This window comes from Mytilus galloprovincialis, chromosome 5 (genome assembly GCF_965363235.1).
Source record: "Mytilus galloprovincialis chromosome 5, xbMytGall1.hap1.1, whole genome shotgun sequence".
NCBI classification, from domain to species: domain Eukaryota; kingdom Metazoa; phylum Mollusca; class Bivalvia; order Mytilida; family Mytilidae; genus Mytilus; species Mytilus galloprovincialis.
Window position 1 is genome coordinate 55,093,979 of NC_134842.1, and position 20,594 is coordinate 55,114,572.

Genomic DNA, 20,594 nt, shown 5'->3' on the forward strand with positions numbered 1-20,594 from the left:
ATATTTGTAATTCACACGGAACTTGTGATGATTTTGTAAATGTACAAATCGCGACGTTATAGGAAATAAAAACTTATATTTTATTAGCATTATGTGTAAGCCACATTTCCTGAAATCAATAAACATATCGTATTGTATGCCTTTGCATTATATTCGCCTGAATAAATACACACACACATTAATGTTTAGTAGGTCAGTTGCGTTTCCATAAAAATGAAAAATAACGTAATTTGTATTTTTGATAAAAAAAAATTGCAAGTCAGATCCTGATTTTAACACTTTACGCGAAGTATCATTATAATCCTAAATGAAAATATAAATGTTATAACATACCCATCGTTATCTGCACATACACCCTTATCGCCGAAATTTAGAGTCATTACAATGCCACCTATATTATACAGTACTGAACAGAAGAAAAATAACTCCAACATTTTAAAACATACTATGTCCAGAATATCAGGAAATATTTAGTTTTACATTTTAGTTGTTTAGTTGACCAAAATCACAGGATGGAGAAAAAGAATTTAACAGCTAATCAATGAGGAAGTTTAATTTTTTGCAGTGATAAATAACATTGTTCATCACACGTGCTGTTTGAATAATTAAAGTATCATTCTATTCAATATATAAAAATTTTATAGAGGCAAAATAAAAGTTGAATATTATAAAACATTAAGTGGTGTAACCAATCACGTAAAGTATAGTCCAGCGGCTGCAAGCATATTTCAGACGAATTGTGCACATCCTGCTACAAGCATGAAAAGGTATTATTATCATGCTGCTATGATAATATTTGGAACAAACCTTTGTTGTGTACTACTTTTGGATTAGATGTCTTTAAAACCCATACTTCCGGTAAAATCCAACATGGTGGACATTGTACTAAAATAAGCTATTTTTCTAGGGAGGGTGATTGAAATGTGTTTTATCGTATTGCTACTATCGTTAAATTGTGCAGGAACCTTTCTTCAATGCTTCTAAGGGATACAATGTATAAGACATATGTCTTAAAGTCGTTCGGTTATATTCAAAATGGCGGACTAAGAATTTCATTTTTTATTTTGATATTCAACTTCTTTTCAAAATGTGAAGATAGTGGTTTTTTTGTGGTGGTCATAAATTTTTTTTGCTTTCAGTTATCCTGTAAACTACTAATCGTATTCTGTAGTTGATATTTAAATACAAAGTTAACACTTCCGGTAAAAACACCAATATGACGTAAATGTCAAAGATGAGTCCTCAATCCATATCTTCGATGTAGAGTTTTGAATAGATTGATTAAAACAAAATAAAATCACTTAAGTACTAAAACATTTTAAAAATTACCACTGTTTGGCCAAAAACATGTTTCTAGTCATCACCATATGCACACGACGCAGTGCAAGGGAGTTTTACATCAACAATGTGCAAGCTTCTGGCAAAATGATGAAGCCTCCGAAAGAGTTTTTTAAAAGTGATCCTTTTTGTCCTTTCGTCATCAATTAGCGCCTGGACTGGGTAGCATAAGAGCCAATTTCAAGCTCGTCCCCTAAATACGTGTCTTAGTGTATTGTACGTTTTGCATGCTGGAAAAGACTAGACTAAGTTGAGGGAATAGCCTCAATTAGCCTTAATGCTTACCCCATTTGATAAGTTTGTGCGATCTTACAGAAAACACCGATGATTTAGGCGGATCAATTATCATTCTTTATGTTAAAGTCACATCCCATCAATGTCTCCCATGCAGTCTTTTTCCCTCTTTTCAAGCAAACAAAGAACCGTTTCATAACCAGTAAATACATGGATCACAACATGAGTCTGTGATAACTCATCGCTAGTGCATAAGAAAGGTCATTGATAGATATTTATCCAAAGCTTTTCCCAATCCTAAACACAATCCATAGTTCGTCTACCCCTACATGTATGTTACGGAAAAGCGAAACAGTAATGACAGCATCATCAGTAACGACTGTTCGAATAATTACTCGTTTAAGTTCGTGTTTCACTGCATCAGACACATGCACAATGATTCTAGTGTCAGCCTTTTAATGTGAATATGGTGCTTAACTTGAAATACATCACGTGGTGGAAAAGATAGAATATCCTTAACATGTGTTGCTACAACTGTCATATGCATCCAATACTTTTGTAACAGTTTCACCTTTTTTTTTAAAGTAAGGGTATAATAAATAATATCAGGATACTGGTTACGAAACACCTTGAAACTGTAACAACAGTGGATGTAGTCTCGGATGTGTACATAAACACTTCCGGTAGTTTCAAGGCTGCTACAGGAAACAATAGCTACATTTAGGGGAAAGGGAATACATAGACAAATCCAGGAACTGTAACAACAGTGGATGTAGTCTCCGATGCGTACTCAGACAATACCGGTAGTTTGATGGCTGCTTCAAGAAACAATAGCTATTTTTTTTTTTTAGAGATGACGACAGTAAGCAAGAACGTTTTCGTTTTTATTCACAGGAGCTTGCTCCATATATTTTAAGTAAAAGGTATGCTCAAGATGTTCTGTGTTATCCAAAACATGATGTAAACATGAAGAGGCTTATACTAGAATCAAGATACATGTGTCTGATGCAGTGATACAAAGGCTTAACTGAGTCATTACTCGACCAGTCGATACTGATGTTGCTGTCATTGCTGTTTCGTTATTCCGTGACAAAGGGCAGACGAACTTTGGCTTGCATTTGGAAGTGGGAACAGCTTTAGATATATATCCATCCATGACCTTTCAAATGCACGTTTACTTGAAAGAGAACTTGTTGACATGGATGACGTTTGAATTTGCGACTTTATGATTTAGATTGATCGGCCAACATTAGCAGATATGTATTTGATAATGTCATTGATAAAACGATAAGTGGTTTTGTAGTAAAATCGAACAAACTTATCAAATGTATCATACTTTTAAATTTAAATTCGTTCATTTATCCACGTTTTAATAACTTTTTCATAATAAGGTCTGTTTCTCGAATCTTTCAGGAAAAAGGCTCACTTTATTTGCTGTATCCTAGCTACACTCTGCCAGTGTCGACTTGTTATTGTTACACGTCATTTTTCTCAATTGTTACCTCCTAGCGGTTACTTTATAATGAACGGAAACTGACAGTATCCAAATTTATCTAAAGGTATTTTCAAACTAACTTTTCAAGAACGTCTTATTGAAAACATTGTTATGACGGAGTGTCCTTTGTAAATTGATAGCTTGTGTTATTCATTGCCAACAATATTTCCTAGAACAAATTCCTTATCATGAAGGGTTTTCTGTGTAAACTGACAGTGTAAACGGAATTTAATGTTATTACGAAATGTCATTTTTTTTTAACCTTTTCTGATTTTACTTTTTCCCATTTGAAGCTTTAGGAGGATGGGTTTCCCTGGGGAAACTGTTGAAACATCTAAATATCGTCAAATGTTTTTTTTTAAGTGTTTCCTGAAAAAATTGTCGGAAATATATTACAGAATCAATGAAATGTTTAATATTTAAAGATTGCTTCCTGGTGAAACTGGCAGCAACACTAGTGGTTGTTGTAATGTTTTTTGCTAAACTCATTACCGATCCTATAACCCGACTTCGAGTTATATCTTTTTTCGACTGTATTTTGGGATTCACACCTTACGTTCTTACCCACTTAACTATTATGTGGAGCAAGATCTGCTTACGCGTCTGGGGCACACATCTAGTTTTTGGTGGGGTTTGTGTTGCTTTGTCTTTAGTTTTCTTTGTTGTGTCTTGTGTACTATTATTTGTCTGTGTCCCTTTTTTTGAGCCAGGGTGTTGTCAGGTATTTTCGATCTTGAGTTTGAATGTTCTTCTGAAATCTTACGCTCCTCCTTTACTACATACAAATACATTTCAGGTTACAATTATTGGTTTGATTAGAGGGCTACTAGAGCTCTTCTACGACATTAATTCCCTGGCTTAAATGAAGTAGCTACGCCTTAGTTGTAGCCTAAATTTTAAGTATTTGTATTGTCATCTGAAAATTCATGCTAATAATAAGGTGCGCAGTTAATGCTGCTTTCTAAATCTTGCTTTTTGAACCCGTTGACCTGTTCATTATTGTTTATATCAAAAATAAACGGTTCTGGAATGGCAAAACAATGGTAAAATATTTGACCTAGTTATTTTAGTAGTAAGTCTATGATAAATATCTAATGCATGCATAACTCTGTAATATAATGTGTCTAAACAATGTTTTGAAAATTATTTTCCATAAAATGAAGGTTATTTGCCAGTCTGTTTACGTTCTTATGTGAAACACAATAAATGAATAAACTTGCGAGAATAGCCAGCTGCTAATTTGACGCGTTTATAAATATAAGTTTACCAATGCTTCAAAACAGACGTGTCTTCACAGGCATTTTTGTAAAAAAAATTATTACGATGCTATCATATCAATTAAAACTCCAAAATGACTAGTAATGCATGTCAAAGTATTTAACCCTGTCTTGATTAAAAACAATTTAGGGCAAGGTTGTCTTCTTTACAAACGATCAAATGACAATAAAAAGTATTTTTATAAAATCAATAATTGTTCACTTAACTGTCATACCTGGATAAATTTAAATCTAATGGCGACTGTTCAACAAATATAAAGGATTATACAGGTTTAGAATTTTGAATTCATGTCTGTGCTATTCGATAAGGTAAAAAATAAGAAACATTGAGTATTCGGTATTAACAGAAAATAATGAAATTGATGTAATATCTTAGTCATTTTATGTTTCAGTGCTGAAAATTACGTGTCAAAGTTGTAATTTATCATAATCATTGTTTACAATGTTTACAAAATTACAAGTGATCTATTTATACACAAACATATGTTAATTTTGAATATTAGGCACCAGGATATCTAAAAATTATATTGATTTTGTGTTTCAGAAAGTAACAAGAAGAAGAAATGATATACAATACCTTGATTATTAATTGATAGTGCATACTCATATTAGTCGGATACCCAGTTAAAATAAATTAAAATAAATAAAACTGTATGTTTAAAAATGTAACAAAGCCAAAATGGCATACTTGAATTGTTGACATCGGTTCCAATGGGCTTTGCAAGTTTAGTAACGAACGATATTTTAGTATTCATCTTATATACGTGTGTTTACTTAAATTATAGTATTGAATTTCGATATATTTTTTAACTTTTAAACTATAGACAAACAGTTGATTGTGGTACGAGCAAATATATATGAATCGTTTTTGTGCATAAGCATAAATTCCGACTAAATAAATCCACAGCTAGATAATAGATTGATCTTTTGAAAGCCCTGATTCTTATCTCTGCCCCGGTAACCTTTTTGAAGAAGAAAAAACTGAAAATTGGCAATAATTCCATTGCAAGAGAAAGTGGAATAACTTTTTTATGTTCGGGCATATTTGAGTTGATTTTTCTGTCTTAAAAACGTATAAAGCACAACTATTTGATTCATCCTTTCGCTTCAGATTCTGTTCCTTTTTTATATTTAGGCTACAGGTGTAATAATATTAAAAACCACACTACTAATCGACGAAATATATAGGGCAAACAAATATCTTTCTAATGAGTCAGAACAACATAGTAGATAAATGTATGTTCGAGTAACTAATTTTTGCTAAAAGTACTTGACGACAGACTTACAAGTGGAACTCACTATGCATATCTCCAAAAAACTGCATTTTTGTATGTGTTTTCTTTAAATATTAGTCGTCAACCTTTAAATTTATACATCTTCCTTCCACGAAATATTTCATAAGAATTTTTGAAAACTGCCACCAAAAAAGTACATTAGATGATGCAAAAAAAGAAATAAGATACATTTGTCTTTTAATATACAACTGGCATATAATAATCGCAATGGTGCTATGTGGATAAATTTATCGGTTTTCAAATTCGCAGCTCGTCATTATAACAATGGGGTTCATTTTTTCGATTGTGAAAAGTCGCAGTCTTAAAGGGGAGATAATTTTGACGAAGTACAATTCTGACTGATTTACACTGAGACCTTTTGTGTTGCAGCTGCATAATGTATATGTTTTCTCTTATTTTATATCAATAAATGCAATGCAATACAATTGCTCCAGTAGGAATATACCTTAAAAAATCTTAAAACGCCAAAACATTTAGATTTATTTAAGAATAGTTTGAACTTTTTCAACCACACAATGAATTGAATATGAATTTTTGCTGACTTTGGTACTTTTTCCATAGCACTTTTTTCTGTAATTAGATTAAATTATGTAGGATAAACACAGACACGTTTGTCAAATATTCAATTATGAACATAAATTATTTTCTTCTATTATTTCGACCATGAGTAAGGGGAAACAATGTAGGATAGAAGTGTATCAAAATAAAAAAAAAATCGGCTGTTTTCTGTTCTTTGATCGGGCTATTGTCTCTTCGAAACATTCTCCATTTCCATTAGTGCTTGTGTAGACAGTAGAGTGCCTCCATGTGCTGCAGGTTTATGCTTTTATGCCTTCGTTGGTTTTGTATGATTTTTAATTTTATGTTTTTTTTTTAGATGTTTAAGTTTAGTATGACGTTCATTGACACTGAACAATTACATATTTTTGTCTACGTGTTATTTCCTGCTATTTGACATATTCCCAATTTCGTTTCTCAATTTTGTAACAAGAAATTAAAATTATAGACATCATATCAAGATACGAATCACAAAATGATAATTGAGGTGTACAGACGTGCAACAATGTAGCATATGAAGGACCTTCAAGGTTGTGCAACTATCATAATTATATGCCTGCTCAGCAACAATAAAAGAATCAGTAATGTCCTAAACGGAATACATTTGTGTTTTTGTTGGTGAAGACGAGAACTGTCTGTGGCATTGTCATCAGTGTCGTCAACAATGTAAAATTAAGTTATAAGTCAGCTTAAGAATAACTACTTATGGTGGATAAATGATATTAGTTATGCAGTAATGTTAGCATAACACATATGTTGGTTGACTGTTAGTCGAGGAGGGCATAACCTGCCCAGTTGCCCGTATTTCAGTACTGCATTTATATACGGATACTGGTTCTTATTGAATATAATAAAGATTATTATTGATTGATTTGTTCAAACTATTATCTATTATGTTGACTTTTACTATGTATCTTAATTTTTGTCTTTGTAGATGACACTTTCTAGCACTAAAGAAATCAATTCATGAATAATGAAGAACATATTAAGCCTTTGGTTCGTCTTTCAGGTAAAAAATAATTCAGTTCTCAAATGTCTACTATGTAAGAATTTTGAAGTATAAGTGAATAAACAAAAACTGTGCCTCAATTTAATCAAATTTGTTGAAAGACGATTACTGAAGTCTCTACCAATTACATATATTTATCACATTTATCAGTTACTGACAATTTCAGACTTGAGAAATCCACATATCGATGGTTTGATAAGCATAGTTTAGTTCTTTTATGATTTATGCCAACACACATTATATGTATATCACTTGCTTTACCTTAAACTTAGAGAATATAATATACAAAAAAAAGTATGGTCTCATTTTTTCAAATGATATCAAGATCATCGACTATTCAAAACTGTATTTCATTTACAAGAGTATTCTAGATGTTTATAAATGCAACAAAATGTGATTTGATTTTCAATTAGTGTGTGTGCCTGACACAAGGTAAAAATGTATAAATGAGTCGTTATTGTTGTTTTTTTTTTTTTTTGTATATCAATTTCAATTTTCTTGTTTTTGGTTCAATATTAGTAGTATGAATAATGTTATCTCTTTTAAATTGTTTTGTATAATTTCTACCTTTTCTTGAAATGTTTTCATATGGGTACTCCTTTAGCGAACTGTCTCTATTTACAATGTGTATGCTAGACAAAAATGAACACTTTTAAAATAAACACTCGATCCGAATACTATCTTGTGTACTCTTTGTGGCAATTCATTGATTTTAATGAAACTGCAGTATAAACATCTGAAATGCTAAAAGACTTGTAGAATATATTGCAGTGTAAAATTATAATTATGTAATAAGTTTGAACGACTTACACCGTGAATAAAAATAAACTCATCATAGATTCCAGGACTAAATTTTGTATATACGCCAGACGCGCGTTTCGTCTATTAAAGACTCATCAGTGACGCTTGAATCCAAAAAAGTAAAAAAAAAAAAAAAAAAAGGCCAAATAAAGTACGAAGTTGAAGAGCATTGAGGACCAAAATTCCCAAAAGTGTTGCCAAATTCAGCTAAGGTTGTGTAGAAGTTGTTAGAACAAAATGCTAGTACAACAGAGAGAAATTGAAGTGTTCTCTAAGATTTTCGATTGTAGACAATTAATATACATGTATTTTTATATTTTATGTAGGTGTTGTCATTCAATGAAGCATACGACTTTTCTTGTCCATCCCAGGCACACAGAAATCTTCGGGCCAAAGCTATCTGTAATCGGACAATAGAGTATACCTGTTTATACAATGTGACATTCCAAGTTAATGTATACGTGGATGAATGTGGTACAAAGAGAATTTTATATCCTGGTATATCATTTAAAATCTATATATGATATATTTTATATTATATTTTGCAGACGTATTTTTTTTTTTTTTGCCATTCGATAAAGTTGCTGTTTTAATAAATATTCACTCTATGCTTTAGATAAAACAAACCTGTCAAATTACTAAAATCAATTTACTTTTTTATCTGAATACACTTACTATTTATGTATTGTTTTTATCACATTGTAAATTTTGCAGGTGATAGTATGGTATTACAAACATGAATAATGTTAACAGATGAATGGCAGTATAGGCATGCATTTTTATCTTATTGTTTGATTAATATATAATATATCCATTAAAACGGTTTTTGATTATATTGGTAGGTTACAAATACGTCTTTCAACCGATCTTGAATAGCGCAGCCTGCAGAGATACAAGATATCAGCCTTTTGTTTTTGATACGGGTTTGTTTAGTGACTGCGCCTTTCTAAAATCGTTTTGCAACAGCGAAGGTCAAATGACGTATGAAATTGGAAACATGACGTCCGACAGAACATGTATATGTGATACTTATAACGGATATGCTTATGTGAAGAACCGGAAAAACGAAAGTTACTGCAATCCCTCAAAAGAAGATTGTTCCTGCTATGTCGGAATTCGTTCGAACAACAAACCAAACTGCTCGCAAGGTGAATATATATTACTTCTTTCCAAATAAATAGACCGCTTAAAATACATTTGTGCAGCTTTTTTATGGCATATCAAAGCATTATATTGAAAATCTGTATTTGCTGAAAATATTCATGATTCTTATGTTGCTTTTTAGTTATTTAGAAAGATATTACAGCGTAGACGGTATTGTCTACAAAAATAGAAATATTGTAGAAAAAAATAGTGAAACATACCGATTGGTCTAAAATAGCAATCTTCGTTCAGTGTAAACATATCATTCCCCATGAGATTGTGTAGCCATATCAGCAATGTTTGAAATTCTACAGTCATCATTATTGGTTACAAACATAATTTAGGAACGTCGGGTACAAAACATAAAAATCCTCTTATCTTACTTCTGATTAGTATTTCAAATACCCCAAGAATATAATAATCATTCGAATTTATTCTTACCTGAATATAAAATGATAGGAACACTTTTCGTACCATTGTTTATGAGTTGACACCGTAGTTTCTCAATGATTTCGTATATTAACTTATTGTTGTTTGTTCTGATGTCTTTTGTCTTCTTTTATTTCCGTTGTCCGATTATCTTCGACTACTGACCTTGAATATCCCTTCAGTATCTTCTGCCCCTCTCTTTTCAACGGGTGATTTAAAAAAAAACTTTTTAGTTATAAACCATGTCCGTACCAGGACACTGCCTACAGAGATAATGATCTGAAGGACTAACAGATCATCAGCAATGGGATCGACCACTCAATGAATTTCAGTTTTATCTGAGGTCAACTTTGCGTAATATAGATGAAACCTAACTTCAAATAACTCTTGTTGGTTTGTGGACCTTTAGTGTATGTGCCTTGCATTGAAATGAGCATCTGTTAATTGTGTACATTACTCCAAGGTTCTAAAATGTATTTGACGTTGTAAATATTCTTAACCAAATAATATAATTGTGCATCAATTTTGTTAAAGGATATAACAGTCATAAAATGTTATGAGCAAAATAAATACAATTTTGTGACGTATCCACTTCCAAGACAAGGGAGTAACCCAAAAATATTTGTATAATATTACTTTTACCATTTTATAAATGTTGAATAAGAATTGTAGTTTAAAAAAATTTAACTTCATGATACATTTAACTTTTTTTTTCAATTTACCAAACTGAATAATATCTTATATATGATATGTATTATAACTTTGCTCTCAATAATCACAATACCGAAAAACTTTGATATGTTGGCCTATTTACATACAAGTGAGCACGTTTAATTGGAAACGCGAAACCTTTATAGCGGACAATGTCCATATTTGTTTCCAGATTTCACCTTATAGGAAAAGAAGAAAATTTAAAGTGTTATTCATGTTGTCACTTTAAGGACACCTGGACACCACCGCTTAATGAAACAGTTGTTTATGTCTGTTTTTATTCTTTTGCCTCTTTTATCACAATAGTGTTCCTAATAAATACTAAAAAATGTAATGGATAAAATAAAATGTTATTTTTAGATTTATAAACCAGTGATGTATTCCTTTAGGGTTTTTATTGTTAGCGAGTTTACAATTGTTTCTGGTACTGTTATGAAATGTGTAGATAATAGAAAATCAAGTACCAACATCTCCACACGTTTACAATATCTAGCAACTCGAACAACCGAAACTAACAGTTACACGATATATTGTTATTACACTCATACTTATAAGTTATAACGACAATGAAATTCAGATTAACATGTATTGTTGGTTTAAATTATGACAATCGTCATGCATGAGACTGAATGAAAAAAGTAACACTTCTGAAACAAAGAAATATAAGTTACCGACAATTACGTTTTCAATGCTTTATAAATAACACAATGAAATAATAAAACACGCTAAAGTGAAATGAAACCAGAACAAAAGCAAATAATAAAACCAAAAATGAATATATAATTCCAACTACAAAATTTATGTATCTTTATTTTTTCCAGATTCTAAATCCTCAGTTGAAATGAATATTATAACAAACCGCTCATTGGAAGATGAGTAAGTTCAGTTCTGACAAGTTTCTTAAAACATATTACTAACCATAATGTTCATTCACTGTTACATGATATGTTTATATTTTATTCAAAAAAAGCCATTTCATAATGTATTGAAAAGACAGGAAAACACAAATGATGTCAGTTTGTTTGAATGAAAAATATCAGCATGTACATTTTGTATTTGTAAATCAAGAATCAATCGCATTATTTGCATATATTAACTTTCTGTTTTTTATCTGTGCTAAAAATATACACACAATGAAGTTCAGTAATTTTTTGATTTTACTTCTTACCTGCAAGAAAACACTAATTTTGATTGTATTTCCAATTTCCGATATCACTGAACTTACTGCAACATGTGCAGCAAACTGGGTAGTAAATACCTTAAAAAATATATCAAAAAGAAAAAATCACAAAAAAAATGAACTCCGAGGAAAATTTAAAATGGAAAGTCCCTAATCAAATGGCAAAACTAAAAGCTCAAAAACCATCAAACAAATGGACAACAACTGTCATATTCCTGACTTGGTGTCGCATTTTCTTACGTGGAAAATGGTGGATTAAACCTGGTTTTATTGCTAGCTAAACCTCTCACTTGTATGACAGTCTCATAAAATTCCATTATGTTGACAACGATATGTGGACAAAAGAAACAGTCGTAATAGGTAAAAACAAAAGTAAAAAATACGGGTACAGCAGTCAACAATGGTTATTATCTTAATCACTGTAAAAACAAACAAATATGTGAACAAACACTTACCATGGCAAAAAAAAACACGATGACGGGATGTAGTTCAGAGACACGTCATATGTTACAAAGAAACACAAAAAAGTCATATAGACAAAGCATATAAGCCAAAATGAAACACAAGAATACACAAATTATCATAGAAGAATAATAATGGGATTATGTTTTGTTTCTATATCCAGAGATTTATGATTGCAGTCATATCAAATTCAGTATAAAATTCATTTACTGGTGAGAACAGCAAAATTAATGTTGCACTTACAAAACGAATTTCAAATTGAAGTATTATTTATGAACTAATGAGCATAGTTGTTTGATTTGATATGTCAATAAATTCTTTTTCTTTTTGATAGCTATGATAAATCGAAGTCAATAAGGATTATTGAGCTCGACAACTATAGATACAACCTAACTTTTCCAACAAGTAAGTTTGTGCATGTTTGAGCACACAAAAAAAACATAAAAAAACATGATCATGTTAGGACAGCATAAGCAGACAGTTAGTAGCTAGGTTGTGTTGTGTTACATTGTATACATACATTTATTTTCATTGGCAAATTAGAAAAACAAATTATTGCAGCATCTTTATCCAAACCTCTGTCTTGGTTCCGTTTGAAGATTGAAGATGTTGACATGAAATGGATTGAATCCCAACAAAAACTGGATGATTTCAACAGACATGCAAACAACGCCCACCATTCAATTAAATTTACGTATGAAATTTCCGACTCTAAAATATCTTTCTTAGACACAACCACATTTATAAAGGACGGTGTCATATCAGCAGACCTCTACTGTAGACCCACAGATAAACATCAGTACCTTTCTCCCCAAAGCTGTCACCCCAAACACTGTACAAAAATTATCCCGTACAGTCAAGCTCTCAGAGTAAAGCGAATTTGCTCCTCTGAGGAGGCTGTCACGAAACGGTTACAGGAACTTCGCGGAATTTTGACAAAACGAGGCTATAAGAAATTGGACATAGATAAGGGGTTTGCGCGCGCTAACAATAACAGCCGCAATGACCTTTTACAGTACAAACGGAAGAGGCGCAGCAAAATAGTCCCGTTTGTTCTAAAATACAATCCAGCCTTTACTAACCTTTCACGTTTGATCCGTGCAAATTGGCAAACTATTGCCAAACACCCTAAATTATTCAAGATCTTTCCCAATCCTCCTGTCTTAGCTTTTCGTAGACCAGCAAGTCTGAAGGACTTATTTGTTAGAGCTGACGTCTCCTCAATTAAAAGCTGTTCAATTGCAGGATGGTGCAAGTCATGTGGTAACAGACGTTGTCTGACTTGTCAACAAATACTAAATACTCAAACATTTACTTGCCACTCGACTCGGTATGTGTACACTATATTTTGCAATGTAACTTGCAAAACCCAGAATGTTGTATACCTCCTGCAGTGTCGATGTGGCATGCAGTATGTTGGCGAGACAGAGCAGTCATTCAACAAACGCATGAATGGTCATCGAAGTGACTACACTTGCAATCCCGACCTACCCGTAAGTCGTCATTTGAGATCTCCTGGGCACACACAAGCTGATCTCAAAAATCTTACCATCACAATCATAGACCACATCGAGGGTTGGTCGAAGGTCGGCAGAGTCGCTCGGGAAAGATCTGGATTAGAAAGTTAAGGACAGTTTCCCAAGAGGGCATAAATGAAAAAAACATAGAATGAGTCACTCGTTTTCCTGTCATCACTTGTTTCCAGTAACTCCGGCTTCCGTACTGGCTTTACAGTACGAAGATTTTTTTTAAAATACCAGTTTAAATTACAGGGCTCCATTCATTTGGGATGGATGTATAAGTACGTAGCCACGTTCAATTATTTTACCTTATTAGATAAAACTTATTTTTCTAATCATTATTAAACTGCTATTCGTTTGGGAGGCTTAAATATGTAGTTTCTGTTGCAATTGCCCTACCGTTGTCAAATTTGAAATATTATACCAACTTGGATCGGTTAGGGCAGTTTTGATTTTTTTTTTTTTGAGGACTGCCCTCCATGCAGTTATAACATCTTAACTGTCACAACCTTTGGAAATTTAGAGTTGTGCCAGTTTATATAGCAAATAACTATCTTTATTTGGCATATCTTTGTAATCTTTGCGCCGTGTTTGAAAATTTTAAAATTGTACCAGCGTCTGTGGTGTTCGCTTAAATTGTATAAATTTCAAGATTTTGATAGTTTCTCAGTTATAATATATTGACATGATTCATTTGACATCGTGCTATTATTGAAGAAGGATATCTGTTATCCGAATTATCTAATATTTGTTCATTTTATAGTTATTTAATGGTGATGATGTACCCTTTTTGACTTGTTATATATATAAATATATATACAACTCGTCTAAACATCAACCCAACAATGTTAGATCTGTAAATTTGCTTTCGCAAATTTTTGGTTCTTCCCTCGCCGGGATTCGAAACCATGCTTCTGTGATATCGTGACACACAGAAGCATGGTTTCGAATCCCGGCGAGGGAAGAACCAAAAATTTGCGAAAGCAAATTTACAGATCTAACATTGTTGGGTTGATGTTTAGACGAGTTGTATATATATACATTATGTACAAAGCCATGTATCACCATCATTGATGGCGATCCGATGGATACATCTGTTGTAGGGTTGCCACTGACACAGACGTACTTATGAATATATATATATATACAATGTATAAATGTATAATACATATATATATATATAGGCGTAAAAAATTATTTTCACATGTGCAGATATATATATTCATTAAATAAAATAGCAAAATAAGTAAAAAGTTAATAGTTCCATTCTATCGATTTTATCCTTCCATTGGGACTCTTCAGGATAACTGATGTAGTGTCGCTATAGGCGACTTCGTTAAGGAGGTTTGTGACGTTCCGGCATTGTTCGTTATTAAAAAATCTCCGTGGATTTAATTTCGATCGGAACTTTGTTATGAAATAACGTTCCATCTCTTTTCTATATGCTTCATCCCGTCTACATTTAAAAAAGGCATTATTTGAAAATGCTTTTTACCACAAGTGTCAAGATGGGCATTAATTGACGAATTTCTGTATTGTGGGTGTTTTATTTGTTCTTTGTGAACTCGCACCCGTTCACAGAGGCTATTCCCGGTCTGTCCAATATAATTTGCGTGACAACCAGGACATGTGACGCAGATAATAAGATTGTTGTCTTACAAGTCATATTGGCGTTCACATGAAATTTTTTGCCATCTTTAAATGCTTTTAGTTTACCCGTTTCTAAATATTTTATATCTTGACTGCAAACACCGCATCTTGAATCACCGCAAGACTTTATTTCAAAGTCACTAACTTTCGGTTCGAACCGAGCTCTGGTTAAGTGTTTCTTTAAGTTTTTAGGTTGTCTGCGGCTGTAGATTAAGTTTCCTTCCGGTATCAATTTTTTCATAGTTTCACTTTCATGTAAAATCGGAAGGTTTGATTTAATTGTATTAAAAACGTTTGGTGAATACGGGTCATGTGTACTAACAAACAGTAATTTCCTTAAGTTTTCATCCGTGTCCTTCACTTTCGGGGTTCGTAATTCTTGAAGTGTCAGTAGTTTAGATTTTCGAATTCCACTTTCAATTAGACCTTCTGGGCATTCTCAATTTTATTGAATTCGAGTGTAAAGTGATGCATGCAAGACAATAGACTGTTACCTTTTCAACACAACCTGTTTATAGGGATTTCCTAAATAATAAATAATCTCTATTATAAATTTGAAAATACTTTGAACGACAAAACTATTTTACTTGCGTAGTGGTATTAACCATATGGGGTTTCTTAATGAACGTCTGGATGATTTTTTATCTCGGTCTTTTTCTGAAATTAGGTCTAACAAAACTTTTTTATATTTTAACCCTGTATACCATCATTCCCAATGTGAAATTATCATTTTATTTTTAAATACTTTGAACAACAAAACTATTTTATATTTCTTCCTGTGTGACGTTTACCTTTTCTGACGTCAAACACGCGAAGTAATGAATGTGATTTTTAAATTTGATAGATGCTGTTAGTGTTTTTTTGTTAAATATTTGTTTGTTTTTAGATTGTGACACAGTGATGACTGCTGCACCCATATTTTGACATGTTTACCAAATGTCTGTTTTGTTCACGCATCGTTGTAAACATAATGGAATTTGATGCGACAGTCATACAAGTGAGAGGTTTAGCGCTATAAAACCAGGTTCAATCCACCATTTTCTACATTTGAAAATGCCTGTACCAAGTCAGAAATATGACAGTTGTTGTCCATTCGTTTGTTGTGTTTTATCATTTGATTTTGTCATTTGATTATGGACTTTCCGTTTTGAATTTTCCTAGGAGTTCAGTATTTTTGTGATTTTACTTTTTTTCACATCAGAGCCTAGGTGATCGAATGGTTTAGCGCGTCGGGCACAGATCTAACATTGTTGGGCTATTATTTAGATGAATTATATATATAAATATATAGATATATAAAAACGTCTGAATATTAGTCAACGATATTTCCCACGAGGGCGCTGGATCTGCACACAATCAACAAATTATATAAAGCATAAAAAGTGTACAAAACAATACCAATAACAAAATTATTCCTTTGTTAAGCCCCCCATTCGAGTTAGTGTTTCGTTAACTATTTTAAATTTTTAATTCTAATTGGTAAGACAATTGGTCACAGAAATAACAACTTCTGTGATTGAATTGAATGAATTGTTGTTTGTTCCTATCATTCTTTCTTTTTACCAATGACAAGCAGTCAACACGGACATAGGATACTGCAATAACGTAGAAAGCTTTCGAAACTAGATGACGCTTTATTTAATAGCAGTTAATTCCTTTGACAAGTAAGAAGATCATATCTCCAGGAATGCCATTGATAAGACAGATTTGACCTATATACATATACATTCTCTTTGCCAAAGTCCATATTTCCATTCTCAATTTTCAACTTAAATTCAAAATCACAAAAAAATCATTGTTTGAATTATGTTTAATTGCAGATGCCTATTGTACAAAAGCGGTTGTAGTTGTCCTAATTTTTTTTACAAATAGTGTTTTTGATGACTGATAATCTCTCATGTTCATCTCATTCAATATCTTCCAAAATGCCAGTGATAAGACAGATTAGACCTATGTTCATATATATAGCCTACAACAAAGAAAATTGGACTTAAATATATAAAATAGTAATAATTGTGTATATTATGTATAATTGTAGATCGTACAAAGGCATCTGTAGTTGTACTGATATTACTTATAATCTTACATCGTAAGTACATCAAGTATAATTGATTATTCTCGCATATCATTGTTCATCAATTCTTGACGATATTTTTTCAGTTAAAGGTAAAGGTTCTTGCAAACGTTCCAATAGATATTTCTTTCAAACTGACGATACTTGGTGGAGCAAAACTTTCTTTCGGTAACTCAACAGTGGTTATTGATTGTTTAACTATGTAAATGAATAAATCAGCGCTAAACATTAAAAAAAAACCACACATATGCTGTCCTTTCTGATGCGAACAAAATGATTGCAAAAACTGGGGTTTACATAAAGTTATAACAATAGTCTGATAAAAGGTTGTTTTCCTAATTTATACAAGCAGAATATGATAAATGTATGTTAGTTCCTTCGAATGAAATGTGACATTTTCAGCATGACCATCAAAATGTAATATTTGACAAGGATTTTCACTAGAATATTTTGAGGGTTAGTCCTTGAACTAATATCTTTCATAACATCTCATAATTTTGTTATTAAAAAATTGAACAAACAAGGTGACTTATTTCAAATGCTTTTGACAGGACATACTATCAGCAATACAATATCGTTTAGAAATTCTGAAATGACCAAAAACAAAGTCGTTGCTTTTAAATGACGAATTTTGACTTATTAACAAGTTTTTGGCTATCATGCTATAAAAGATTGGTAAAAGCTATCAGCAGCACAAATGGTTTAGCTACACATATATTAATAAAACCACTAAATGACTTTTTAATTAGTTGATTGTTGGTGTTTTGTAAGTACTAATGGCTATCTCGTGTCTGTCAGTCTTTTTATTGATAGGGGAATTCAAATTGCCAAGGAGAAAAACCGACCTTTGGTATACAAACTGACGATCCTGTAATCAATATGGGGTCTAACACACCTGCAATGTGCAGGTTTCAAACTCACAACGTCAGTGTTGACAGACTATTAACACACCAGATACATTATGTAGACCAAGTGGCCAAAGAGGCCTCTTAAACTAACACGAAAAGAAGAACGTAAAGTTTGTGGCGTTTTTTCTTCTTCTTTAACTCGATATTTCTGTGAAAAGGAAAATAAAATAAAAACAGAACTCAAATTATTGTTTGTGTGTTAAACCATATCTACTCTCATATTGTCTGTAACCATTATAATATGGCCTTCAACAATACTAATTTACCGTTTTGCGTAGATATCAAAAGAGGGGCGAAAGATACCAGAGGGTCATTCAAACCCATAATTCGAAAATAATCTGACAACGCCAGGGCTAATACAGAAAAAGACAAACCGACAAATAAAAGTACACAATACACAACATATGAAAAATGAAGACTCAGCATCTCGAACCCAATCAAAAACTGGGTTATGTTTTGTGAATGGGTATATCCACGAATTTAAGTATTCAACATGATATGAAAGTAGTGTCCAAGTCAAGATTTGAAAATATCAACATGTAGGTCTGAAATCGTGAATACGAGCATATCGACTTCATCAAGAGAATGCATATAACATCAGCATTTGCTCTAGGAACTATACAACTGCATAGAGGGTTAAACTTCATCAAGGGAATGCATATAACATCAGCATTCGCTCTAGGCAATAAACAACTGCATAGAGGGTTAAACCAACGAAAAAAATAAACAAAGAAAGATACCAAGGAAAATGTAAAACGGAATGTTACTTAGCAAATGGCAGAACCAAAAGCTCAAACATACCAAACGAATTGAAAACAACTGTCATATTTTTGACTTAGTTCCATAATTTCCTTAAGTAGAAAATGGTGGATTATCTTGTTATTCATATTTGCTTATGCGCTTTGTCTATAAACCATTTTGTTTTTCATTATTGGCATATTTGTTTGTTTTCTAAATGATACAGATTATAACGCAATGTTGACTGCTGTACCCCTTTCTTTAACACTTTTCCTATTCTGTCTTTTAGTTTTATTCACATGTTGTTGTCATATAACAGAATTTTATGCGAATTTCATAAGGAGATGTTACGCTAGCTATAAAACCAGGTTTTATCTACCATATTTTTTGTCAAACCTGCTTTAAAGTTAGTTTAATCAATAACTTGTATGACATTCGCATAAAATTTCATTTAAGTGAAAACGATTAGTACGCAAACATTACTCAAAACCAAAAGTTAATGAATGTTTTAACTTTTATTCTAGTAAAGAGTTTGTTGTGTTCGACAAAATCGTATTTCTGGTGTTATACAACACATGTTAGATTTTTCGCGTAATAATTTCTTGCTTCTTTCAGTCGTATTTTTGGGGATCTACATTTCAAACAGAATTTGTCGACAAAATATCCAAACCTATAGTAAGTACATACTATATGAAGTTTTGTACTTTTCAGAAGCATAAATGAATATATAGGAAACATGTAGTATGTATGTATGTCGGTATTTGTTTTTTGTTGCACTACAGTGTTTCTGCTGATCCGTTTTTGCCCTCTTATAGTTGTTATGTTTACCTCGGTTTGAGTTTTAAGCCGGATTTGTTTTCTCTCAATCGATTTATGACTTTTGAACAGCGGTATGCTATTGTTGCCTTTTGTACATTATTTTACTGAAGGAAGATATAGAGTCTTTTGTACTATTTAATCGCAAAATCAATAAACAATCGGTTCACTTTTTGTTTTACATATGCGAAACTACCAATACAAATAACTTATTGTTTTATCTTTTTAAACAACTTTGCGTTTCAAAATGAGAGATTTGTTAACTGACTATGAAAAGTGTTATAAAGGGAGATAATTAATATTCCACTAATTACTTTTTCTACAAAAATCAGCTAAACTTTTCTTATAATATCAGTGATTCCATATGTATCTTTTAATTTCTTAAAGCATTTTTTAGAGCTATCTGCCAAAAGTACATTTCATGATTATTTCAATGACATGTACTTTTTCTATCTATTCATAATCTGTAACATTTTCTACGTTTTGTCCTTATATATTACTAGCTTAAAAACAACATAGTTATAAAATTATCTATTGTATTAATTGGTTTTTTTTTTCAAATTGAAGATTTTAAATACTAGTACATCTTGATACACCATACCATGTTCTTAATCATGCTAGCAAATCTTACACTACGTATATATGTATGTCGAAAATTAATAATTAGAAAGAAAGGCAATTCCTATATCTAACAATCATCATAAAATGCTATGTTAATGTCAACGATCAAAATCGCGAAAGCACACACTGGAACTAGACGAAAACATAGATGATCTCTCCAAGAAAGAAAAGAAAACAACATTTATTGTTTTGAAAAGACATATTGAAACATATTCGTGTAACGTCAATAAAAAAATAGTATGTTTATATGGTGAACAAGTTGGAATCCAAACAGTTTTATACCTGGTTAACAATTTATTATATGCGGAGTTGGTGCGTGTCAGTCTCCGCTGACA

At 32.0% G+C, this 20,594-nt stretch overlaps 1 protein-coding gene across 1 annotated transcript in view; it reads left to right on the forward strand.

The window, feature by feature from the left end:
* The first annotated feature begins 4,582 nt into the window (after positions 1 to 4,582).
* LOC143076054 (uncharacterized) overlaps positions 4,583 to 20,594 on the forward strand; it is a 50,571-nt gene continuing 34,559 nt past the window's right edge. The window contains exons 1-8 of the mRNA XM_076251682.1: positions 4,583 to 4,653; positions 7,132 to 7,206; positions 8,334 to 8,505; positions 8,850 to 9,155; positions 11,112 to 11,166; positions 12,267 to 12,337; positions 17,141 to 17,191; positions 19,438 to 19,497. Coding sequence (XP_076107797.1) covers positions 7,171 to 7,206; positions 8,334 to 8,505; positions 8,850 to 9,155; positions 11,112 to 11,166; positions 12,267 to 12,337; positions 17,141 to 17,191; positions 19,438 to 19,497 — 751 coding nt within the window. The 5' untranslated portion in view covers positions 4,583 to 4,653; positions 7,132 to 7,170. The remainder of the gene's footprint in view (positions 4,654 to 7,131; positions 7,207 to 8,333; positions 8,506 to 8,849; positions 9,156 to 11,111; positions 11,167 to 12,266; positions 12,338 to 17,140; positions 17,192 to 19,437; positions 19,498 to 20,594) is intronic.